The 18,101-nt window shown below is 34.1% G+C and overlaps 1 protein-coding gene across 1 annotated transcript in view; it reads left to right on the forward strand.

Annotated features, from left to right (window-relative positions):
• The window catches only part of ADGB (androglobin), a 68,976-nt gene extending 51,186 nt beyond the window's left edge, over positions 1–17,790 (forward strand). Inside the window, exons 26-35 of the mRNA XM_065731814.1 lie at positions 672–859; positions 1,595–1,779; positions 3,639–3,835; positions 5,031–5,142; positions 9,391–9,578; positions 11,241–11,396; positions 12,764–12,872; positions 14,149–14,257; positions 15,577–15,760; positions 17,398–17,790. Of these exons, the coding sequence (XP_065587886.1) occupies positions 672–859; positions 1,595–1,779; positions 3,639–3,835; positions 5,031–5,142; positions 9,391–9,578; positions 11,241–11,396; positions 12,764–12,872; positions 14,149–14,257; positions 15,577–15,760; positions 17,398–17,589 (1,620 nt within the window). The 3' untranslated portion in view covers positions 17,590–17,790. The remainder of the gene's footprint in view (positions 1–671; positions 860–1,594; positions 1,780–3,638; positions 3,836–5,030; positions 5,143–9,390; positions 9,579–11,240; positions 11,397–12,763; positions 12,873–14,148; positions 14,258–15,576; positions 15,761–17,397) is intronic.
• Positions 17,791–18,101: the final 311 nt, after the last annotated feature.

Below are 18,101 nucleotides of genomic sequence, written 5' to 3' on the forward strand. Positions count from 1 at the left end.
AGAACCTTTAAAAGGAGCAGGGAGAAAAATCCAGAATGAATTCTCTTATTAGTAGTATCACCTATATTTTTCCACTCCTCATTCAAATCAATAGATGATACTGAATCTATCCTTTGGAAATTAATTGTACCAGGCTTGATGATACTGGTCCATAATCTACTGTTCTTTTAGATTTTTGTTTTGGTTGGTTTTGTTTTTATTGTGGTATTTCTTGTTTAAATATTTATTTAATTGTTGTGCTTAATGTTGTATGTTATTTAAAATAATTATTACTTTAAGTATTTAAATATTCAGTTTAAAAATTCTACCTATAATGTCAGTGAAGACTTCTATGTGTTGCTCCCAGGGATTTGTACTTTTCTGTCATTTATTTTATATATATCTTTTATATCTCTCCTCACTTTCACCAACTTTTTTGACTAGTCCTTTTTTTTTTTTAATATCATGTACTACTTTCTATTTCCTCTCAATTGTCATTAGGCAGTTCTTAACTTGTCTTATTATTTCTGATGTAGTTTTACAGTTTAAACCTATTAAATCTATTATTTGCCTTTTCAATACTTAGTCATTTTTATTTTCAATTGGTATTTTCAGTTTTCAATTCTAGCAAGTTTCATTTCCAGTACTAGCCAGTGTTATTTCCAAGTAAAAATGTCTTGTCTCCTCTTCAGAAAGGATACACATTTATGGCTGAAGCACGTACTGGTGATCAGGCTTTGGCAGCTGGAAGATGGAGGCTCCGACTCATCAGTTCTCATAGTCCACTCCCATTCCTCTCTCGTGAGGCTGTAAATAACATTTATTCTACTAAAGAAATTAAAGAGTACTACATACCCAATGACAAGTGTGTAATGTTCAGGTAAATACTGAGAGAATATTGATTAAATTATGCTTTTTATATCCATTACAATGAATTATGTTTTTTCTACTTTCTTAGAAGGGGAAGGTGTTTAAGTAAACATCTAACATCCCCGGGTTTTTGTTTGTTTGTTTTAGCCATTGATACTTGACACTAGGTATTTTATTTCATAAATAAGTGGGAATTTTTTTGTTTTGTTTCTGAAATATCATTACTTGTTAATGAAGAACAGTTATGAAACACATAGACTATAGTTTCAAAATTCTCATAACAATATTTTGCATTTCTCTATGCTCAGTCTTACCTTTATATCAATGAATTAAATTCCATATTACTTTTGGACACTAAACATGCATTAAAATTGGGTTTTTACAAGCAGAGAGGAGGCACAGGATTTGGTATATTTTTCAGCTGATTTATTTGAGCATGTGGTTGTTTTAGAAGCACATATTCAACAAACTGTATTAAGCAGGAGCAATAATATAAATACAGACATTTGATAAGACCCTGAGAAAAAGATGGTAATATCACTACTTTTTTTTCTGCTGCCCATGTTTACTTTAATCATGGCTTCATTGCATTGAACTGCTTAGCTCAGCAGATTTCAAGAAAAGAGTGAGCTAAAGCTCAGTTTTAAGAGTTTTTCTCCATGTCAGCACAATGTTTAGATACTTCCCTAGAAAATAATAATCCAGTATTGTTGGTTATATTGCTGTATTTTTTTTTCTTCCTTAGGTATTCAGTAAAAGTCACAGCATCACATATTGCTACAGTGCAGGTACAAACTTCTAATTCAGATGTGTTCATTAAGCTACAAGTCCTAGATAATGAGGAAGAAATTGTAAATGTCACTGGAAGGGGCCATGCAGTCATTCCTGCTTTTAATTTCTTGAGTAATGAAACACTTCTGTATTCCTTCTGTAAGTGTTTTATTTAGTATTTGACAATTTTATTACTAAAGGATATATATTCTAACAGTAACTTTATGTAAACACAATAATGTAAAATACGTAAAATATTTTTCGTTATGTAAAATATAATTTTTTTCCTCACTTTTCCCATGAAATCATTAGTGACTTTGTGATTAAGCGAAATTCTTGAGCATTGAATTGGAATCCTTGGTCCCCAGCAATGAGAAAAGATACTGAAATTATTGATTGAAATGTCTATCACTTCTTTATTCCTCTGTGTTTTGGCCTCATTTTTTAACTGTGTAAAGAGTTGTTTGGATCATTGAAGTAGTTTCTCTGTTCTGAAAATTTAATGCTTGTGCTTACCTTGTCCTTGAGAACAGAAATATGCTCTATTTTCAAGGTCTTGCCTCTTTTTGATCTGAAAGCTTAATTGTTTTGATGCTGGTTGTCATTAAACTGTTGCCCAAGCCAGATATGGAAGGTAGTTCACAGATTACACCAAACCCTGTAGTTTAAATGTGCCATCTTAAGTACCACTCGTTTTAATCCTTTTAATGGAAGCACACTTGTTATTGGCTTGTCATCAGTCATATAAGCCAGAGGCAAAGTTAATAAATGCTGATTATTCTATTGTCAACTCTTTGTGACAGCAACTGAATTATCCTTTCAGGGAATATTTGATTAGAGGAAATTTCAATCCTATACATTTAATACAAATGTATTTGAAAGCTAACACCCAATACACTACTCATTTATGTCAGAACAAGCTAAGCTGAGAAGTTTTCTTTACTGAAGACGCATTTTCTGTATAAAAATTGTATTACTATTCATTTACGTTGCAGGCTTATCAGCTCTGAGGTAGAGGGCAGAGATGTAAAGGAAACCAAGCCAGACTCTTCTCAGTGGTGTTCAGTGAGACAACACACACTGCATCTACACTAATCAGCACACACTAACATCATGCATGCTGGTAGACATATTAACAGTTTGCATGATGAAGAAACCATTGTAAAAGAAATGATGTGAGAAATTATACCCAAGTAAATTATAAGGAAAATGAAGATGAAATAATACTTTCCCCAAAATTACACACTTGAGAACATGGAACAAAATTATGAGAGGATAAACCAAAGCAAAAAAGAACATAAAACCATATGTAACAGTGATATTTATTTTTATATGCCTCAGAGCCTTGTCTCAATTTTCAAACTGAGACTTAAGCTAGTGTAATTTACAGCTACTTTAAGAATTCCTAGGTTTATATTATATTTACATCTATCACAAGAGTTATGTACAAGTTTCATCTAAATCCACAACAATCTTGCATTCTTTAGCCTGAGAAATAATTATGCACTCCTGCTCGCTTTCCTTTTGAAAGATGTTCCTCTCATGTAAATGAGCATAAATTCAAGTTTTCTGGATTAATATTTCGATTGCAGCCTTTCTTTATCACCTTCCTGTTTTCATAGTTCTTTCACATTAACATCTTCTGTAAGAGACCAGGGTGTAATGCTATATGTAAGAGATCACAAATAATTGTTTAGCTACTGTTAAGATTGTCTTAGTCTGACTTTCTGTCATGTTTACGTAAGAGACTTCCGTAAGGACAGCAGTTACAAAATTAGGGTGAGCAGTAGCAACAGTTAGATAAGTAGTTATTCAAATTTATCATTATTTACTTTGAAGTGATTTGTGTGCTGAATGAATAATAGTTGTAATAAACAATTGCAATTGGAACCTTATGATCATAATGCAGCACGAGAAAATATTCTTTGGTATATATTTCGGGAGACATCTGTTTACCTCATACTAATAATTCATAGAATGTTTCAAAATTTACACTGATATTATTAATCTTCTTGCAGCAAATAAAAGCCAGATTATTCGAGGTGTTGGAAAGAAGGAAACAGAAAGTGGATTTAAAAGAAGAGGCCGTGTTTCAGCTCCAAAGGATACCAGAAGTTCTTTCAAGAGGAGACTTTCACAAGAAAGTCTATCTGTGTTAGAAGAAGCAGCTTTCACCTCAGAAAACTTTGAAAGTAATCAGGGAAGTCCACAACAAGTAAGAGATTTTAAATTACCTGATCCTATAGAAAGATGGAGAGTGTGTGTGTGAAAAAAAATGTAAAGGGGTATTGATAATTCTTTTGATTCAGATAGAGATCTGATAACCAGAGGAAAGAACAGAGTATCCAAAATTAGGATTGTTAGTGAATGAGGCTATGGTGAAATGAAAACATATCTCTATGTTTCTTATATAGATAACCAACTAACAAGAGTTCATTTTTGTTGTCAAAGCAAAGTGGTAGACATAGTCAGTATTCAGGCAGCCTTCACTTGCAAATTTCGATGCAAGTAAACTGTGGCTTGCAGCTAGGGGCAAAAGATACCATTAACAACTTCTGATGCTTCAGTGTGAATTCTCTTTGAAGTGTAGTATAAGAGAAAGGCAATTTTAATAGTGTTACTAGAAAAGTTCGTGTTGCCAGCCACCTGAATGCCTTGTTAACACATGTATCTGCTACCTCAGCCCTTAGAGTTCATTTGAGGGGGATGTCAAAATCATGAATTTCTCTTGAATTTGTCAGGTATTATTCATCTGTCTTAGAAAACGGTGTTTTATTTCTTAATCATTGTTTGTTTTTCTGTCTCCACATGTTTTGTTTTGTTTTTTTTTTCTTCCTGATTATTAGATTCAATTACAACCCTATATTAAAAAAAAAAAAAAAATTTCTGGAGTTGTTCCTTTGACTTAAAACCAGATTCAAAATTTGGAAAACAATTTTTAAGAGAAGTATTGGTATAATTTCCTTTTCGGTGTGGAAAATTTTTAAAATAACCCACTGACCCTGCTGCCTTCACCTCAACTTGAGACATTGAGCACTAATATTAGTGTTCAAAGCTCTGTAGTAGGACTTAAAATGAAAGACAGAATTCTTTGTCTTAGCAAATGGCATACATAGGAAAGTTACATAGAAGTCTTTAAAGAATGTAGCTCCTTATTGTACAGCCCAGTTTAATTTCAATTGATAAACACATGAGTAATTGTTTGATTTCACAGGATTTAAAATAAAATCTGTGGAATTAACACTAATTTTTTAAGCTTCTTGTGAATACTGTAATGTACAAGCTTGTAAAGTAATCATGTGTTTCATTTGCTGAGTTCAACAGTTGCCACTTTACTAAACTACAGGACTTTTAAATACTTAGCTGTATTTGTTGTTTTCAGCATGTTCACGTATCATTTTCTTTTACAGTCTCACAGGTATATCATACAGGCATTGGTCTTACATAATAGTTGGCCACTCACGGAGACCCAGATTCTGTTTGTTCAGTCACTGAAAGAAATGGAGAAAACCGAACTCAAAGGTATGCCACCTCAAGTATGTACTTGGATGCTTCACATTTCTTGTTTTTAGATTTGTTATATTGCTAAAAACCAAGACCGTGTGTAATTTCTTTTATTTGCTTCCTTTGTGACATAATTAAGCAATAATGCTCTTTACTCTGTGACTCATAGAACTGGGGTTTGGTTGTGTGCTTCTATACCTTCAATACACAAGTGATACGGGAATAAAAGGATGCTCTGCAAAATGTATCTAAACTTCTTAAGTTTAGAACAGTTACCAAAGCACTTCTGTTTCTATGGTCCGAGAGACCAATGCATTGTAAATAAAAATGCACAATGTTCTGATAAACTACATCCAAGTAGAGGGTATTTTACTGAAACTAGAGAAGCATGTCTGATGACAATTTAAGAAAATGCACTAGCAGAAGGAAAAAAAGGCCTCTTTCTGGGTATGTGTTACTTTTGTAGTACTGGGAGATGATTTAAGCAGGAGACAGGTCTAGGAAGTGTCACAAGAATGTACTCTGTGTTCAAGTCAGGAAGGAGACAGAGGCATCTTAAGTAAATGTGACATATTTGCTTCTCCTTTTACCACTGGCACCACATGTTTTAGACATTAAACACTGTAGATGAAATTACATCAGTTTAGATCCAACCACTGGAGTGAAGCTTCAACCAGTAGTGGGGCAGATGGTGTGCTCCTAGCAAGCAAGCATGCACATCTGGAACATGCATCGACACTCTTTGTGTGTGTGTGTATATATATATATATATATACATAGCTGACCACAGCAACCACAGACTGGTACTCAAAGTGCCGATGTGAACACAGCACCACTGTTCTCATCCCACCATCCAAGTTCTAACTGCATCAGCATATGTGTAAAACTCTACTAAATGGCCTAAATGAAGATTTGTTATTTTTATATTCTACCTGTTTGGTTGAAAAGAGTTTTGAAATGAAGATACATTGTTCTTGCTTCTAAATCACAGCAAGAATCTCATGGTATTGAGAATACACCTTCTACCATAATATATTGTCTTGCAAACTTGTGCATTCAATTTCGATAGTACTAGATTCATTATTTGTTAGTTACCACAGCTATCAGTTTCATAACATCTGTTTCATAATATGTAAGGAGATACAGCTTATGCCCCAAAAATGCAGATTGATATCTGACTTTTGGTATGGAGAAAGATATCTGCATGATAAAAGTGGGATAGATTACACTGTATCATGAGTATAATAATGTTCAAGGAGCTTTTACCACACAGACATATGTACAGGCTGCTTTTTCAGTTGTTTCACCCATGTTTAAGTTGCATTGTTCACATAATCACGCCCTATTACCTAGTTGTTTTTCTGACTTGGCTGCAGCTTGCATATACAGTGCTAGCCATGCTTTTGGTACGTACCCTTCCACACAACCACCACAATGGTCTGTAAAGCTGCACAGGTCAAAAGAGGTCACTGAATTTCTTTGGTAGTTCTCAGCTGTTGCTGCTGCAGCTTGTCAGTAGCATGAGCACTCTAACATTTGGTTCCTGGTAGCAGTGCTACTGTTCAGAGCTTCCCTTCTCCATTTCAACTGAAACTTCGGCTCATTTATGACTAAATTCAAGTCACAATCAGTGATAAAGAGAATTTTTCTAGTAGGACTTTTTAAAGTTCTGATTTCTGTGTCCTCTCATAATTGCTGCTTTTCGAAGTAACCAAAACTCATTTTGCAGTTCAGATTAATTGGATATTTATGTTTATACGAGAATACAAATTGATTGTGTTCACATGGAATAAAAACATGATTGTTTGGTCCATAAGATTTGAAAAAGAACATATATCAAGAATTACTGTACTTACTCCTTAGTTCCTATTTTATATACTCCCTCTTAGCAGCAATAGTTAGCAGAAGCACTTAATATACAGGTCAGTATTGTGGAGGAAACAACATATCTCTGAATATTTTTCTGATTGTGAACAAGTTTTCAAACTAAAGCAATTTGAAACGAGATTTACCATTGAAGGCTGTCAGCATTACTTATTAACCACACAATTTACACTGTAGCAGTGCTGATGCTTAGACAAAACAATGTCTACTCACAGGATGATTTTTAAGAAAACTGCAGTGAGCAGGGTGGAAAATTCCTGGAACAAATCTCAAATTTCATGCACTGCTATTTCTAATGAGGCAATAGTGCCATCTGGAGTTAGCTTTGTGCTAAAGCTCATTTATTGTGGCAAAAATGTATTTCTGCTTTGTGTTATCTTTTACCAGTGTTTTAGATTAGTCTCCCTCTAGAAGACTGATGTTACTCGTTGGCATTATAAGTAATTATTGAGAAAATTTTGTTAGAAAGTTAATTCTCCAATAAGAATTATGTATCTTCTCTTTGTTGGTGTTTATTTTCTTTCTTCATAATCCTTAATACTGCTATGTGATGGTATTTGTAAGAACGGTTTGCAAAAGGTATTTCATGACTAATATGTAGTCACAATTATTGTATGTGATATCTCATAAAATGTGTTCTTAAATAACATTTTACATAAACAAAACATTAAAAAGGCATTAACCAAGAAGTAAAGCAAGATAGCTAGCTCATTTTATTCCTGTCATTTCACCTGTTCCCATGTTATTTATTGAATAGCATCCCAATGTATATGTCTAGAACATCAAAATGTTAAAATTCAGATTTATAAAATCTTTTTAGAAGCCAAAGTTTGTAGTATCACTTTACGTGGATAATCTTTGTCTCCTAATATGTTATGGCAAAGTGAAATTAAATTGAAAGCCTTTTATTTAATCATAGTATAAGTTCAGGTAATGCCATCAGTTTTTATTTTATATTTGTATTTCTCCTGGAAATATTTTATTATTTTCAGTACTCGTGGAGACTGCTTTAACTTTTTTCTTCATTCATCATGTTTTGATTGCACTGAATGAATTTAAACGTAGTTCTTTGGTACCATTGTTGGTAACATTATTTAAGTAGTGTAAGGACATAAGAGTGTAATTTATACATAAACACATGTATAATGTGTGATGTGATATATGTATCTAATATATTTGTATATGTAGTTAGTATAAGTGAATTATAAATTTGCTTGTATATCTTTCAAGTTTACGATTTTATATTTCCATATAACCCTGACACTGAATATATGATCCAAATCTCATTAAAACCAGTGGAATATCTTCAGTGGACTTTTGATCAAATCAAGCAGTACAGTAATCTTTCCTCAGAGGGAATGAGGTAAACACAGCATTAAGTGAAAGATACGTTGTTATTATCTTCAGACTAATTTCCTCTTCTTCCAAGAGAAATTGCCTGCTTGATTGCATTGATCAAGTCCCATTTTTCAGTATTTGTTTTAATGTTTCAAGCAACATGGAGTGAAATAGAGATTTCAGACTCTGATCTTTAATCTTGTACCTTTGTGGATCCAGTCCAACTGGTTTCATTTGCTGTGCCCCTATGCTATTAAAGCTGCATGCTATTGCAGGCTTTACTTATTCTATTTTATTTTCATAACAAGAATGTGGCGTGAAAAAAACTTGTTAACAGCTCCTACCAGCTAAGATAGTGCAGAATGCATGTGATATAAATGTTAGTTCTCAGCTCTTCAATTCAATAAAGATCATACATACAGCATATACATGCACTGATTAAGTAACTAATCTAAAAGTTTATCTGATTGATCAGAGAATGATCATTACAAGTCTTAAATGATCAACGAGTCTTAAATATGTTTTGTTACTTTAACTTCCTTACATTTGTCAATTTTTTTGTGTGTGTCTTCTGCTCTTCATGTTTTCAGGCTTAGGAATATGAGGCAATGAGAATACTGACTTTGAGCTTCTCCCCCTTTTGTATAAGAGAACTAAGAATCAGGTTGCTAGCTACAGAATAGCTATCTCCTCTTTGGACTGATTTATGCACAGAGCTTTAGGGCAGTTATTGATATGCGTGGGCCATGGTAAACCAATAATTAAATCTGGGGTAAAATGCTGGTTAGGACAAATAAAGCTGTCATAATATGTCTACCCTCATAAGCCTGTTTTTAAAAGATTGAAGTTAAAATTGTCTCCAAAATCTTTCTTGCTCCAACAGTTAATATTGGTGCAGTACTTGAAATTGTTGACTGATTACATAAGGCTTTTCTTTGTCTTTCCTGTGGCTTTTTTGTGCTGTTATGATTATATGGGTAAATACATTTATGGATGACAACAGTATCTCCTAATTCATTGTTCATCACAACTATGTGTAAACAGCACAGAGGGGAAAGCATGAGGAGCACAGTTTTCTCCAAAAGCTCAATCATTCTGAAGGAAAAAGATCTGCAAGTATTCCTAAATCAACCAAAAAATCAAAAGATAAAGCAACTGAGAAGACAGAAAGAGAGAAGTCCAATAAAGAAAAAGGATCACTTAGGTCTCTCATATTTCAACCTGAATTTCAGGTGAGAACAAATTTAAAAACTTGGATTTCTTGAATGTGAAATCATTGTACTAAGTATAAAAGCATTTTCAGGTCTGCAGGTTAGAATTGCTAGCACTTTTAGTGTATTCCTCTATCCCCTGCTTCACCACCTTCATGTTCTGCACCTGAGGATGACTGAATTACACATGCAAAAGGCCTGTATCCTGCATTAGAGATGTGTTCATTTCTTTGCTTATTTGTAAAGCAACCACTGAGTGCTTCTTTTGGATGTCTATTTTCTGTCTCTGATAAAGGTTTATTAAATTATGTCAATTTGCCACACTGATGTCCAATTAGAGTTAGTTGCACTGGTTTTCATAGAATCATCAGAGAAATAAAATAGGTATTTCCTGTCTTATTATTCCTGTCTTATAATAACAATTGTTATTAACTTGGGGATGTATAGTGGCATGAAAATTGATATTTACTTGCCTGCTTGCAAATTCTTCTCATTTGTGGTAGGGTGGGTCTGAGTGTACTGTGGTTGACCAGCTTTTAAAGGAGTAATTGACTTTATGGATTGCAAACAGATTAATGGAAGGCAAAGAAATTTAAAAGTCCTCCTGGTTGTTGGTATTATTTTGTTATTTTTTTCTCTTGCTCCTTGGGAAATTCAAGAGGACAAAAAACTATGAAAATGCTGTCAAGAAATCTCTACTGTATTGTTTTGTTGACTAAGATGTTGAACAACAAACTTTTCTATGATTCACATCTGCACTTAATTATATGGATTTCAGGAACAGTGCCTTAACCCTTCTTGCAGAGCAGTCAGAGTGGCTGCATTTGATAAAGCTGGCCACATATGTGTCACGCAACTTCAGGCTGTGACAGATTTCTGCCTTCAGCTCCAGTGGTGGGCTGTGATACAGGTGCTGGGATGGTAGCTTGCAGGAATTCTTCAGTCTGTCACTCAAACAGTAGCAAGTTTCAAGAGGATACTGCCTTCAGATTAGGAATATGCTTCTCTTTAGACTAAAATCAAAGCTAAGCAATTTACCTCTTCTTCTAAACCTTAGGCTTCAAGCTTCTAGAGATACTACACTTTCTGGAAGTATGTGCAGTGCAATATTTCATTCATTGGTGAGGCAGGAGGACAGCCTCCTACCCTGTGGGTACTACTTGTATCCTATGACTTTGGAGAAGCCACACAGTAGTTAATAGAATTTGAGAAGTGAATGTAAAGAACCTGATGTTAGAGAAGACAGAGCAAGATGTATCTCTGCACAAAAAGTTCTGTTTAAAAATAATAAGAAAGAAAGATAAGTAAGAAAAAAATAGAGCAATTGGAAGGAAGGAAAGGGAAGGGGAAAAAATGCTGGACATATAACTGCATGAATAAAATTGCCGCAAATACTCTTATTTAGACTGTTGAGGAGAGTGTAGAGCATGCTGTATATGGTAGGAGGGTGGGGGAAGGGAAGTGTACAAAAGAGCTCAAATAATTTGAAATATTACAATACAATATTAGTTTTCCTTCCCTTTGGAAGATAGTTTTCGTCTAGTAAGGCACGTCAAACTCTATCAATGTATAATTCCTACCAGCTATGATAATTATTATGGTACACAGCATCATCTTAAATAGTGGTCATAGACACATACCAATAAATACCAATAATTATGTCCATGGTACTTCCACTTTCAGCAAGATGCTATAAACAAACCGTACTGGACTTTACGTCTTGTTAGTGAGCAGAGAGAGATGGAAAATCTGGAGTTGAAGAGAGACACCCAACGGGCAGATGAGATCAAAGCCATGAAGCAAGCATGGGAGTCTGCAGAACCAGGAAGAGCTGTCAAGGTAACTATTACAGAGTGCAATCTGTGTGGTAATGCATCTTTGCAAGTAGCAGGAGCTGTTGTGATGGCAGACCGATTTTCACAAGAGAGAAATGAGTTCATATGACTCCTCTCTTCACCATTTTGTGGACAACAGGGAATTTTACAAAGCCTGAAATATCAAAAATACTGATGTGCATGACTTGTGGGTTAGGAATCCAAATTGTCCACTTTAGATTTCTTGAGATCACTGAGGCTTTAAGGTTCTATTTTACAGAACAGAAAATATGTTTATCTGTACAATAATTGGAATTGGTTGCCTGGTTCCAGGGTGACATTTGGCTCCTCTGACCACTCTGACTATCTGAGCCCTTAAGAGAAAGCCCAGTGAGCCCAAATCGCCATCTGAAAGAACGAGCAGAGTGGTGATGTCTGTATTTAAGCATCAGAAGCAATTGAGCTTGAAAGGGTTTGTACCCATAGCTCCCATTCCTCAGGTGGGTGTCCAAGTCATAAGGCTTCAGGAGATCCTAACAGGAACTACTAGTTCCCTAAGTGAGAGAAGTCCTGAACCTGTATTCAACTATGAGAGAACACACCCTACTTTCAGAGTTTTAGTTTTTTAAATCCAAATATTATTTTAAACTACTGAGAGATTAGGGGTTTTCCAGTAGTTCATTGCATGGTGATCTTTAGTGTTTGTATTCTGAGCCTCTTGTAATGGGAACCCTAGCATCTTTCCTAATTCCTGTCCCAGGCAGACTTGGATACTGCAATCAGGTGTTAGATTTGTTATTGACAGCATTGTTTTATCATTTGGGATATTACTATATATAGCTGGTATGCACTGAGAGGAATCAAATCCTTCCAAATGTTGCCTGCTTTTCATTTTACTCAGTTATCCATTTCACTGAGCTTTACTTACAGGTTCTTATTCATATGCTCAGAACGCAATTAAAATTAGATGAGTTTTAAATACTAGTGACAGTTTATTTGTCCTCTACACAACACATTAAAACTAAACAAATCAAAGATCCTGGGAAGGTTGAATGGTTGATGTTGTCAGGTCATTATTTCAGAAAAAAAAACTACTGCAGTGATGAATTGAATATGACTGACACAAAGCACAGTCCTCTTGTGTTTATCTTTATTTTTTTCATCTGCTGTCTCAATAATGCTATTCATGTTGTCGGAAGTGATGTTTTAATAGATCATACAAGTGAAATATACTCACTACTAATGATAAAGTAACATCATATTTCAGCATGCTCTGGGTTCAAAGATTTACTGCCCCAATGACTGCTTATAGATTCCTCAGAAAATGAGAAAATGATTTGGGATGGAAGTATTCAGTAGAAGTCTTATGTGGATTAAAAATTTTATCCGTAGGCTTTTCAGGAACGCATTAAGTTTATTAATAAGTATGTTGAGAGAGATTCCAAGGAACCCATAGCTGGAACGGACATTGCCAGTTTATCATCCAAATCAGAAGAAAGAGGTAAGGGTGTAACATTCTGCATATCAGCTACATTTTTGATCGTTATAATTTTAAAACATAAAGGGATATTAATTATGTCAGAAAAAAATGTTCATGATACAGGATTTCCTACTATGAGTTTTCAAATACATCGTATACCTATCACAACCAGTGTTTTTAACATGAAATGAAATGGGATTGAAAGCATTCTGCATGAGTCATTCAGTTCCTTAACAAAGACATCTGCATTAACTACTGTTAGAAAATGGAGAGAACAGCCTCAATAATGCAGTCCAAATACACTATCACCTGCTTAGTCTCTTTCTTCTTTATACCCCCTGTTTTAATTGCTGCAATGCTCCAGCCTCAGACACAGATACAGCCTCATGGCCTTTGGAGGCTGCTAAGTTACTCTTAAGCCAAGTTTAGGCACTTCTTTCACACAAGAATTCCAAACCTGAATTAAGCAGACGTTTCTGGAAGTTCAGTGGAAAATACTCCCTCAATTTTAAATTTAGAAGCAGAGGTCATTAATACAGAAATATTTTTTAAATGATTTGTAAATGTTTCATTTGATTACTACAATAAATAGTGTAATAAGAGTCTTTACAGAACAAACTACTGCAGATTTCATTAAATCTCACCAAATTTCACAGGCTTTTCTGACATGACCAGATGAACTGGAAGACAAAATTGCTGGAATAATCACAACACAGCTCAGCACAGTGATGTGCTTAGTATCAAATGTGTCACTGTCTTTTGAGAAGTCTACATTAAAACATAGATCAGTTACCATCCATGTAATTATATCATTATAAGACAGAAGACTGACAATTTTAAATTGTCCTGGTACATTTGTTTTTGGAGATTGGCATTTCACAAACAAAATATATGCCCAAAAGAGAATATATGTTTTTTGAATTGTAGACATGAGTGATAAGGTCTTTATAGATTGGCTTGTTTATTTGTTTATAAAATAATGTGATTCCTTGCTGATCAAAATGTATTTCTTAGGTATTTGAAATTGATTAATTCTGTCTTCCTCCTTCATGTGTTATGTTGGTTTATCTAAAGTATATATATAAATTTCACTCTAGCATATGTAGGGGTGTTTTTGTTTTTCCTTTTTTCAGCATCTTTGATTCTATTGTAAGTATTGGAAGTAAAAAGCATGTCCAAACCGTGTTCTCATTTAGCAAGATATTTTGCTGAGCCAAAAGGGAAAAACGACTATATTACAATTTAGATGGACCCTCCTGGCATAACTGAATAACCAATTCAATCTGTTTTGTCGTAGATTCTTTTTCTCGTACTACAGAAATGACAGCATCACAAACAGCAATTGACTCAAGTTTACCAGTGCAGCAAAAAAAATGGGAGCCTATAGACCTTAGTCCTTACATGAGGTAAATTGTAGCAGGGAAAAATTAATGAAAATAAAACACCAAACTGAAAGGCTGACTAAGGGTTTTAATGTATAGGAATTAGTAAATGCAATGTATTGTGACTCCTTACGTGGATACAGTATAATAGATATGAATTTAAACTTTGTCCTTCACATGTCATTGTCATAAGCTATAATGCTGTCACATCCTTGTTTATGTTTTTGTGAAAATCCTGGTCTGTGTTTTGTCTGTCCTTTATGCTATATACATAGAATCACGTAGTAGTGAGTGTAGATGGCATCCGGATCATTTTCCACTTTGATTTACCTGACATAGGTGTTTTTTTATTTAATTTAAGGTTTTTCCTACATCCTGTTAACAATTTATGCCTTTTCTTTAAGGCATGTTAAAGAAGTTGTGTTCCTGTAATGAAAACATATCATAACATCCTTAAGGAAATGCATATGAGTATAATATGCATATGCCACATATGTTTATTTCAGTCATTATCTTGAAAGAAATGCATATGAAGTCATGACATGATGCTAGATACTAATAAGATATTTAACAAATGCCACTTAGTTAATAACTGAAAAAAACATTCCTTATTCAAAATAAATATTTTCTTTATTGCATGTGTCAGGATGAACCTCTCTACCTCACATGCATACACTTGCATGATTGCTGTGCTGAAGACAGAACCCAGTTAATGCATAAGTACATCTATATTTTATGTATTTATGCTACTTATTATTTCTTTGAAGACTTCAGAACACGCTGAAAAAATCCTCAAGTTCAATTTTTAATATAAAGTGGAAAATGTGTCATATTGAAATTAATAGCACTAAAAGATGAGAAAATATAGCAAAATATCTTCCATAGGCTTGAGTTTTGGAAGGATTTAATTGGTCTTCAGCTCCTCAACTCTAACATGAGTCATTTGAGTCAAATTACAACAATATATTATCCACTTAGCTGCCATTATGGCAATGGGAAAAAATACATTTGTCTCATTACTAAACTATATTACCAAAAACTTTCTGTACTAAGATATTTATTGTTAATTAAAAATAAAACATATGTAGGAGTTTTTCGTATGCTCAAAATGAACATGATTTTACCAGTATTCTAAAGTAGACATTCAAGTATAAAATCTGGTCTCAGCAACGCACTTCCTCATCAGTATTACATATAAGACGAGGAAAAGTGATCCCTTAATTGTATTGAACTGTACAGTGGTTCCTTTGTTAGAAATCAAATATATGCATGTAGGTACTAAGTGAAATATAAACCATCCAAAACTGTACTTGAAATGAGACAAATATCTCTGTTTCCTTCAGAAAAATGATGTCTGAATCTGTGCTAAGAGATGAATCTATAATTCAACAGCAAGAGAAATGGAAGATGGAAAAAATTAACAATTTTAAGCAACTTCGAGAACTGGCTTTGGAACAAAGAGAAATGGAAAAACATGCTAGAGCTTTGTTGAAGCAAAATGTGCTTGACATGTATGAGAATCTGCAGGTAGGTTTTCCAGATTATGTTCCAATAACTGTTACTGTAATATCTACCACTATCACGAATATCCTGATCAACAATTCTTTAAATATTTGTGTTCTGTATCAGTAATTAGAATCAACATGCAAGCTTTAAATCTTACTTGAACAGTGGCTAAAACTAAAGCTCTAAGAAAAAAATACATTGTACTACACAATGTTCCAAATATTCTTATTACATTCTACTTGTAATTCCTTGCAAATGCACAATTTTAAGACTGTCACCATAATAGTATAGTTTAAAGTAAGCATAAATTGAACATTTTAGATATATGACTAGGTGCTCTGTTTTTTTGGTGGTGGTTGTTGTTTGGTTGATTTTGTTATGAAATTGGGGTGCTGGAAAAGTAATAAAAACCACAAGATAATTATATAAGAGAATGAGTTTCTCCTTGTATGTCCTGCAGCAAAGTTTTGAATAGAGCCTTCCTGGAATATGCATGATGCTAACAAACAATTGCATTATTAGCCCTTAAAGAAACATGGCTACAATAAATGCTCCTCATATCATTAATGAAGAGTCCATTGTTAGATTAACTTGTTCAATGTGTCATACATGGAACTGGTACCAATATCCTAACAAAATTGGCTTAAGTTTTGATTGTTGACAGAAGCAAAATGTTTTGTCATGTGGAGATGATACAGTAACTAAAAATCATCTAGTAACTCTTTAGAGCTCTTAAAATTGGAAATGAGTAAAAATAATTTTAGATTTAACCTACTTCTTAACAGAAATAACTTGAGAACACCTCCTTAACAAACACCCGGATTCATTTGTAATATTTCACAGCAAGCCTGCAAGGAGCCATAGTCCTCTACCAGTGACTGACTGATCTCTAATCCTTGATGATAATTTGTCCAAGTTTTCAAATGCTGCTGTGATTTTGGATGCCTAGCATATATTATCATGGCAAATATTTCTAAAGTAGTTCCTCAGATCTTTCTAGAAAATATGTACATTTACAATCTTTCACAGTAATATTTTAAAATCAGATTTACTTACTCATATTGTGCTGATTAGTACTTTTACAGTTTTTTCATCTATAGACCACAGAAAATTATGTTAAATGCCTTCAGGTATCCCCATTTCCCAAAATAGAAATGTTAAAAAAAAATGTTCTGTCCAGGTCTCACTTGGCCTCAATCTCAGTCAAGGTCAGTGTGATTTAGACTCCATGAGTCTCTTTTGAAAATAATATGTGAGGTCCTAAACCATTTCAGTATTTCTGAAAACTATTTTTTGAGGAACTTGTTTAAAACAACAGAACAAATCAGTGACTGAATCTGTACTAGACCTAAATGGGTAAGTAGTCAGTTGCCCCATCCTCCTTCCACACAATTAGCTTACTCAGCCAGCAGTTCAAAAAAAGGATTTTCATGAACTTCATCTTTTTCTTCATGGTGAAAAGATTGACATGTCCCTACATCCCTGTGAGTGATCAATAGAAATCCTGCTAAAAAAAGAAAGGTGACGTGTCTTACCTGTACTTACATTGTCAGAAAGTGAAATACAACCTAAATGATGCAATTGCGTGTGATGAATCACAGATTCATGTGTTGGAGTGAGGATGTTGACCCTTTTTTTGTTTGTTTCTGCCTACCTAGGCACCCTTAGATGAAGAGCGAGGCAGAGTTCACAGCATTCGAGAAGCATACAGAAGCAAGCTGTTAGAAGCTGAACTCAGAAAACGTGAAGAGCTGGCAGCTCATGAAGCAATGCTACAAACAGAGCAGGAGAAGAAAAGCCAAGGTGCACACAAGAAAAAGCAAGGAAAGGGTTTAGGGAAAAGAATGTAGTAGGAAGTGCTACAGAATTTTACTTAACTGTTTGGGAAATAAAATTTATATGCCAAGATTAAAAAGCCAAATTGCTATTTTTCAGTATTTGTGTCAAGTGCATCACATTATATCTCTCTGGTTCTAACAAAAAATTATCTAGTATTCTTCTAACACAGTGTTTGATACTTTGCTTTTCATAAACAGTACTCATCAGAATTAACCTTTTGTACATTTTACTGGAAATAAAATTTTGCAACAAGTATCTGTATTCCATTCAGTTTTCTACCAAAATCATGCTTTTATCCTGTTTTTCCAATCAGTCAAAACAGAACCAGACAAAAATGATGGAACAGCAGTGAATATAACTTATCAGTTTTTCAAGTCATTAATTAAATAGTGGCATACCACATATCTCATATGAGGCATTGGAAGGCTTCCCAAAGCCTTCTTTAGTACACATAAGCAATCCCTGTACCATAGTAGTTGTTCTCTTTCACATCTGGCATCATTCTGATAAGTGATTTTGAAAG

This window comes from Cyrtonyx montezumae, unplaced genomic scaffold, assembly GCF_038088225.1.
Source record: "Cyrtonyx montezumae isolate F1298 unplaced genomic scaffold, pur_monq_1.0 scaffold_0, whole genome shotgun sequence".
In the NCBI taxonomy this organism is placed as follows: domain Eukaryota; kingdom Metazoa; phylum Chordata; class Aves; order Galliformes; family Odontophoridae; genus Cyrtonyx; species Cyrtonyx montezumae.